This window comes from Podarcis erhardii (genome assembly GCF_964252035.2).
Source record: "Podarcis erhardii genome assembly, chromosome: 8".
Taxonomy (NCBI): Eukaryota; Metazoa; Chordata; class Lepidosauria; order Squamata; family Lacertidae; genus Podarcis; species Podarcis erhardii.
In genome coordinates, this window is record NC_138499.1 from 11,901,333 (window position 1) to 11,910,218 (window position 8,886).

The following is an 8,886-nucleotide window of genomic DNA, read 5'->3' on the forward strand; positions in this document are numbered from 1 at the left end:
GGCAACCCCCCACCCCCCAACCTATACATAAATTCCTGCAACAGCACATAAGAAGCGCAACACTGGCTAGGATTTTCCCAAGGAGCCAAGAAAGTCAGAAAGCATCAGTCTCATCGAGAAACTTAACCTTCTATTCTTGCACTGACCGCTTAATTTATAAAGGATCCAATTAGAGGCGACTCCCGACATCGTTAGGTATATATAACGATCACTTTGGGAAGCAAGAGGAGGTGATGCAGTCCTTTGCCAGTTGTTAATCTGTTTTTGATTTGGAGACACAGTTGATTGACTTCCACCAGAAGCCTCTTTCAGCAGGCTTAAATGAAGGAAAGGAGCTGAGACAGTTCAATTAAGTGCCGCAGCTATGACCTCGCACAGCGAATGAAGTGTCTGACTTTATGTTCCTGAGCCAATAAGAACATAAGGATAGTATGGGGGGGGTCAAGCCAGTGGTCCATCTAAGCCAGAATCCTCTACTCACAGCCAACAAGGTAAAGGTAAAGGAACCCCTGACCATTAGGTCCAGTCGTGACCGACTCTGAGGTTGCGGCACTCATCTCCCTTTACTGGCCGAGGGAGCCGGCGTACAGCTTCCGGTCATGTGGCCAGCATGACTAAGCCGCTTCTGGAGAACCAGAGCAGCACACGGAAATACCATTTACCTTCCCGCCGGAGCGGTACCTATTTATCTACTTGCACTTGATGTGCTTTCGAACTGCTAGGTTGGTGGGAGCAGGGACCGAGCAACGGGAGCTCACCCCGTCGTGGGGATTCGAACTGCCAACCTTCTGATTGGCAAGTCCTAGGCTCTGTGGTTTAACCCACAGCGCCACCCGCGTCCCCTGATGCCAACAGGGATCCAGCAAATAGGACCCAATCACAAACCCACCCTCCCCTCCTGCAGTTTCCAGCAACTTATATCCAGAACCATTTGCTGCTTCCAAAACAAATGGGAGATGGTTGTTGCACCCAGGTCCTGCTTGTGAACTTCCCATAGATATCCTGCTGGCCACTGTGAGATAAGGACGCTCAACTAAATGGGACTTTGGCCTGATCCAGCTGGGCTTATGTTTGCATGGCGAGTCCCCCCCCCCCGGTGAAAATAATGGCACATGACACAATTATTAAGGTTAATGGGCTAAAAAAAGGCCACAACTTTATTGGTTACAGGTGATGATCGGTATTGGCTTAGGCATTGGTCCTAACTGACTATATCTGACTCCAGCCCGTCTGCTCGAAGTTCGGGAAGGGTTAACCACCAGTAGGGGGAGACCCGCTGATTCACGTCAACTAGGAACTCCCCCCGGGGTCACCGCTAGGGGGTGTGCCTTAGGCCCTCACCTCCCTAGGCTTCAGACAGGGCCACGCCCCCCCAGAATCCTTGACCAGACTACCCTTCAATATGCGGTGCAGGTGATGGTGCTACTTCCCCTCTTCCATCTACAGAACAATACCAATGCCTAACCGCCAATACCCAAACAGTTGTGACGATTTGCTACGAGGTAGGCGCAAACCAAGTGGCTAGTGCCAATTTGCCAAGTGGAAAAATTCCTACCAGGCCCCTCAACGGCGACCAACGAAGGTCCATATCAAGGTCAAAGAACGGCAACCTTATAGGGTGGGAGAGTGGGAAAAGCAGGTACAGCTCACGAGCGGCAAAGAGGGAGATCCCCGGCTGAGCCCTGCCTTTATAGGGCAGGCCACGCCCCTGAGCCAGCTGATTGGCTGGCCAGGGGGTGACGCGGCCGGGAATCTCCCCAATCACATGGGGGCTGGCCTCCACCCACCACGTGCGTGCGTGGAGGGGCCATGAAGCCTGCAACCCCACCTCCTCCTTAGGGCAGAAGTGGCTTTCTTAAGAATCAAACAGTGTGATTCCTCTCCCTCCCTTTCTTCGCACCCTCTCTCTCAAATTCGCACACAGTCACAGTTTTGCTCTCATTTATCTGTTGAGCGTATCCCATCTAATCTTAATTGCTCCATTTCCTCCTCTCTCCCACAGTGCAGGTAATACCAATATCGATATTGTCATGAAATGCTTTAAGTTTTCCCCTCATTACAGGGAACATTTCTCACTCCTTTCGATCCTGCAAAGATTTGTGTGCAGGGAGTGTGAAATCAAACTGCTTTACATGGCATCTATTATCCTGGTGCAAAATGCAGATTACGGTCATTGCAACATTTATTTATTATTATTATTATTATTATTATTATTATTATTATTAATGACGGGGGGGGAATTAAGCCTCATTTGCAGGGCATGTCAAGTTTCCGAGCAGTCTGTAGATTTGTGCCGTTCTGTAAAGCACACTTTAAGAAGCCCAGGTCCTGCATTCTGGGCACGGCTGCAGTGACCTTGAGCGTAGACAGGACTGCAGTGTCATGCCAACAGAAGATTTCGAAGCACAGTTTGGATTTACAGAGTGTGTGGCAAACAGCGTGCTATCTAGTCATCAATTGCTGTTGGGTGCAGAGATGACAAACTGATCGAGAGAGTCATAAAAATGCAATCTTTCACTTCATGCGAAATCAGAGTGTTGCGTTGCGTTTTTCCCAAACATGGGAGGTGGCATCTGAGAAGCTTGAATCCCTACAGAACTCAAGCCAGAAACCCCTCTGCTATCATAGGAACATAAAATGAAAGCCTTTGCTGATGACTTGGTATTAACAACAGAAGAACCATTAATTAGTGCCAATGAAGTATTAGAAGAGATAGAACAATTTGGACATGTAGCAGGTTTTAAATTGAACAAAAAGAAAACTAAAATGATAGTTAAGAATATGAAACAGGACTTAGGAAATTATATATAATGAGATGAAAAATATGTTGAAATATACATTTGTCAAGAAACCAGAAGCATTTTTACTTGGCAATGTAGGTGATGGGATTAATAGACAGGATTGTAAATTGTTTTTATATGCAATGACGGCAGCAAGAATATTATTGGCACAATAATGGAAGCAAGAAGAATTACCGACGAAAAAAGAATGGAGGATGACATTGATGGACTATGCAGAACTTGATAAATTAACTGGAAGGATTCGAAACCTGCAGGATCAGAGATTCTTAGAAGATTGGAGTAAATATACGAACTATTTGGAAAGTAATTGTACTGAACAGATTACGCTAGTAGGACTGCAAGAAGTTTTGTAAGGAGGATTATTCGAAATATTGCAGGGAAGACTATGAGGGGAATTATTAGTCACCGGTAATGACAATTAAGAGTAATGGTGAAATTAAGAAAAGCAGAATAAGTGATAAAGAACAAAAATCATCAGAGGCGTTGATGGAAGTCTAAAACATTGTACAGTGGTACCTCAGGTTAAGTACTTAATTCGTTCTGGAGGTCTGTACTTAACCTGAAACTGTTCTTAACCTGAAGCACCACTTTAGCTAATGGGGCCTCCCACTGCTGCTGCGCTGCCGGAGCATGATTTCTGTTCTCATCCTGAAGCAAATTTCTTAACCTGAAGCACTATTTCTGGGTTAGCGGAGTCTGTAACCTGAAGTGTATGTAACCTGAGATACCACTGTATAAGATGAAAATTATGTTATATGACTGTTGGAAATTATATGTCAAAAAAACCCAATAAAATATATAGAAACCCTTCTGCTAGCACAACTGGTCGCTGGGAGAGGTTTTCCATTACAGTGGGGAAAGGAATATTTGGGGGCTGGCAGGGGCAGTGACTGCAACCTGGTGTGGCTCATGTCAGGAAACAGTCGCTAGGGTAAGCTGGTTTGTGCAAAAACGGGGGGGGGGGTTATAAGTATTTTTTATTAGGAATTTTGACATAACAATTCATCAAAGATACATCATCCTCATTCCCCCCATTTTCCCCTCCCCCTCCCCTAAAAAGAAGAACCCCCCCCTTCCACCCCACCCCACCCAGACTTCCCTCAGCTCCTCTCTCTGGTTTCTCAGCACATATTATTCTCTGCATGTTATAACGTTGTAAAGATCTCCAATTTGCCTATTGGTATATTACCAATAAAGAGTTTGTGAATGTTTATTCAATACCTGCCAGTTTATTTAGCTGTTTCTTTAAGTACTTCATAAAATGTTCCCATTCTTCTTTAAAGTCACAGTTTATGTGTCAGTTTTGCCAATTCTGCGTAATCCATCAGTTTCTCTTGCCACAGTTCTTTAGTCAGGATTTCCTCATTCTTCCATCCTTGTGCTATTAAGACTCTTGCCGCCGTTGTCGCGTACATGAAAATGTTTTTTAATTTCCTTAGCAGCTCTTTTCCTACAATCCCTAACAAGAAAGCATTGGAACATTTCCTTCAACTCATGATATATCATTTCCCTTTTTTTAAAAAAAAAATTACTACAATTCCACCACGTATGATAAAACGTCCCTTCTTTTTCCTTACATTTCCAACACAGATTTGAACTTGTTTTATACATTCTTCCTAACTGCACTGGTGTCATATACCATCTATACATCATTTTCATATGGTTTTCTTTCAACAAAGAACAATCTGTGAATTTTAAATCAATTTTCCATAACCTTTCCCAATCTTCCAACATGATGTTATGGCCTAAACAGGGTTTTTTGGGTCATTTTGTTTTATGCTGTATTTGTGTTAATATGCTTGGGTTGCATCCTGCCAATTTCATGGCTCGGTGCCCAGAGAACTCTGGTTATGGGGTCAGGATACGAATGTTCTGTGTAAATAGCAGAGCGTTCCAACCTCCTCAGTCTGCCAGGGAAGGAAGGCCAGTTCAGCTTCTCCGGTACTGCAGGTGTGTGGAAATGCACAAATATTAACACAAAATGCCAACATCTTCATTCTGTCCCATCCGCAACTGCATAAATGCATATTCAGATAATCACATTCTGGTGCAAACCTGGTGAGTTGAAGCATATTATTCCATCCATGGATTGAAACATTCTTAAATGTTTCCTATCAGTTATGCTTTTTTTAAAAAAAACAAACCACAGGTCATTAGCCCTTCTGCAAAGTGCCACTGCAAAGTGCCACCTTCCAAATCGCAAGTGATGAAAAATAAAAAATAAAAAACCGTTTGGGAGCTGTGCATCCAATAAAACGTGATTCAATGAACTCTCTTCTTTGTTAGTTGCTAGGTGAAGAAAGGTTTCAAGATATTGAAAAAATCAAAACCATTGGCAGCACCTACATGGCCGTGTCCGGGTTATCACCTGAAAAACAGGTAAGGAGTTTGCTGTTGCCTAACAAAGAGAGCTTGTATTTTCTAACGCATTTGTCATAGTCTAACGCACAGGACATTAGAGTCGCTTTTAAATATATGCAGTTTGGCATTTCCTGGAACAAAACAGACATTTGTTCTCACTTGTCATGGCTACATGCTGGTTGAATAATATTGGTGTGTGTACGTGTGTGTATATATATATATATATATATATATATATATATATATATATATATACCATATACCTTTTATCCAAAGATCACAGGGTGCTTCACAACAACAAAAATGCAAATTGTGAACACAAAATGCATTTTTAAAAAAATAACCCACCCACCCAACCCCCAAATTACATCTAAAAGGCTTTAGAATGTTAATCAGCCAGAGGCCTGGAGATATAGAAACATTTTCTCTGGGTGTTTATTTGCAATTAAGTGGCAAACAAATTCTGTTAATTAAAACAAATAAAAAATAAAATTAATCTCTAGTGGGACAGGGAGCAAGATCCCGATTATATGAAATGTGAGTGGAGGGCAGCTGACCTATGCCTAATAATAATAATAATAATAATAATAATAATAATAATAATAATATTTTATTATGTATACCCCGCCCATCTGGCCAGGCCTCCCAGCCACTCTGGGCAGCTCCCAACAGAATATTAAAAACACGATAAAACTTCAAACATTTAAAACTTCCCTAAACAGGGCTGCTTTCAGATGTCTTCTGAAAGTCAGATAGTTGTTTATTTCCTTGACATCTGATGGGGGGACGTTCTACAGGGCAGGTGCCACTACTGAAAAGGCCCTCTGCCTGGTTCCCTGTAACCTCACTTCTCACAGGGAGGGAACCTCCAGAAGGCCCTCGGAGCTGGACCTCAGTGTCCGGGCTGAACGATGGGGGTGGAGACGCTCCTTCAGGTATACTGGACTGAGGCCGTTTAGGGCTTTAAAGCTCAGCACCAACACTTTAAATTTGCTTGGAAATGTAGTGGGAGCCAATGCAGGTCATCTCAGGACTGGTGTTATATGCCTGACTTGTGCAATGGATTTTCTGCTTTTCATTCCCTCCCCAGCAATGCGAAGATAAATGGGGGCACTTATGTGCCCTAGCGGATTTCTCCATAGCCCTGAACGAAAGCATCCAAGAGATCAACAAGCATTCGTTCAACAACTTTGAACTCCGCATTGGTACGTATGGGCTGAGCCCTTTAGCATTAGTCACCCGAATGTAGAGTTTCAGGTGCATCTACCGCTCCCAGGTGAGTAGGCTTCACATCAGTAGAAAAGGTAGCAGCGCACGGGCTTCTCTTTGAAGGCTTGAGGCTGATTCTTCCCTGGAGGAAATGAGAAAGCCTTTGCAAGCATCTCTACACTGAAGCCATGTGCAATATAATCCTGGGAGCTGGGAGCTGCCATCCATTTGTCTCAGGATACATTGCAGGAGTGCACCTTTGGGTGTGAAGTCAAACTGTTGGAAGGCTGCAGCACCTGGGGACAGACGAAGGCATCCGGTTGTGCTGGTGTAAATGCACTATGGCATTATTTCTCTCTGCATCCCTCCCAGCGGTCATTCCTCCTCTGGTCACATCTGTGGATACACAAATTGTCTGTTGCTAGACACTGTGGTCATCTGCAAGGGATTCCCACATAGAATCATAGAATCATAGAGTTGGAAGAGACCACAAGGGCCATCGAGTCCAACCCCCTGCCAAGCAGGAAACACCATCAGAGCACTCCTGACATATGGTTGTCAAGCCTCTGCTTAAAGACCTCCAAAGAAGGAGACTCCACCACACTCCTTGGCAGCAAATTCCACTGTCAAACAGCTCTTACTGTCAGGAAGTTCTTCCTAATGTTTAGGTGGAATCTTCTTTCTTGTAGTGTGTTGATGTTGCCATGTCATGTTTGCTGACATCTCTGTAGCACAGAGTTAGTCTGTCAACGGGCCTAGTGCCTAAAGCCAGGTAGAGGTAGAGGTAAATGACCCCTGGACACCAGTGAAAGGCGACCATGGGGTGCAGTGCTCATCTCGATTTTCAGGCCAAGGGAGATGCTGTTTGTCCATAGACAGCTTTCTAGGTTGTGTGGCCAGCATGGCTAAACTTCCAAAACGTTTGGAAACCAAATCACCACTTCTGATTGGCTGTAGGAAGCTTCTGCAGCCAATCGGAAGCCGCAGAAGCCCTGTCAGACGTTCGGGTTCCAAAGAATGTTTGCAAACTGGAACAGTCACTTTGTGGCGTTCGGGAGCCAAAACCTCCGACTCGCAAGGCGTTTGGGATCCAAGATATGACTGTATTATGAGACAGTTCTGCAGACAGAAGTAGTTGAGCAGCCATGGATGGGTTAAGTCTATCCTGCAAGTAAGCAAGGCTGACCTTTGAAGGGGAATGTGATCACTGGGGTGAAAATAATAATTTATTTATTTATTTATTCATTCATTTATACCCCGCTCATCTGGCTGAGCTTCCCCAGCCACTCTGGGCAGCTTCCAAGAAAATATTAAAATACCGTAATGCATCAAACATTAAAAGCTTCCCTAAACAAGGCTGCCTTCAAGTGTCTTCTAAAAGTCTGGTAGTCATTTTTCTCTTTGACATCTGGTGGGAGGGCGTTCCACAGGGCGGGTGTCACCACCAAGAAGGCCCTCTGCCTGGTTCCCTGTAACTTGGCTTCTCACAGTGAGGGAACCACCAGAAGGCCCTCGGAGCTGGACCTCAGTGTCTGGGCAGAACAATGGGGGTGGAGATGCTCCTTCAGATATACTGACCCCAGTATATCTGGTACCCCAGCCATGTTAGATCCAAAAACAGTCCTTCTTTTTTGTTTGTGCTGCAGCAGACTAACATGACTATTCTTCTAGCCTGATCTTTTCTCTTTTCCCCTTCCTAGGGATCAGCCATGGCTCTGTCGTCGCGGGCGTCATTGGTGCTAAGAAACCCCAGTACGATATCTGGGGCAAAACAGTCAACTTAGCAAGCCGAATGGACAGCACCGGCATTAGCGGCCGAATGCAGGTGCCCGAGGAAACGTATCTCATCCTCAAGGACCGGGGGTTTGCCTTTGACTACCGGGGGGAGATCTACGTCAAGGGCATCAGCGAACAAGAAGGGAAGATCAAGACCTATTTTCTTCTGGGAAGAGTACAGCCAAACCCTTTGATCTTGCAACCGAGAAAACTGACGGGGCAGTATTCCTTGGCGGCTGTCGTGTTGGGGCTGGTGCAGTCCCTCAACAGGCAGAAGCAGAAGCAGATCTTGAACGAGAACAACAATTCCGGGATCATCAAAGGACACTACAACCGGAGGACTTTGCTCACTTCCGGAGCATCGGAATCCGTGGCCCAAGCGGAGGGGGCCGACAAGACTGAACTGCCATAAGCCTGCATTTTTTCTTCGTCGTCCTCTTCATTTTTTAATTTCTTTTTCTATATGAAAAAAATAAATATATAAATAAAAATATGGTTTAATTTTTTTTAAGATCGGGGCTGCTTTGTTTGCTTATTTTTAGACACAGGCATGCACAGAGACACACACAAACCTTCCTGAAATATACTCTGAAGTGAAGGCCCAAGACAGGTGTTGATCATCATGTGAGCTGCGCACAGGTGGTCTGAAGCGAGCTACCACCATTCCTGTGGAGCCTCCTTTTATTGAGACAAATATGCAAGCCAGGCAAATACACTTTGGGCTGTGACCTTTACACAT

At 44.6% G+C, this 8,886-nt stretch overlaps 1 protein-coding gene across 2 annotated transcripts in view; it reads left to right on the forward strand.

The window, feature by feature from the left end:
• ADCY8 (adenylate cyclase 8) overlaps nucleotides 1-8,658 on the forward strand; it is a 127,348-nt gene extending 118,690 nt beyond the window's left edge. For both annotated transcript variants that reach the window (XM_081874004.1, XM_081874005.1), the window contains 3 exons: nucleotides 5,088-5,180; nucleotides 6,253-6,367; nucleotides 8,072-8,658. In XM_081874004.1, the coding sequence (XP_081730130.1) occupies nucleotides 5,088-5,180; nucleotides 6,253-6,367; nucleotides 8,072-8,559 (696 nt within the window). In that variant the 3' untranslated portion in view covers nucleotides 8,560-8,658. The remainder of the gene's footprint in view (nucleotides 1-5,087; nucleotides 5,181-6,252; nucleotides 6,368-8,071) is intronic.
• Nucleotides 8,659-8,886: the final 228 nt, after the last annotated feature.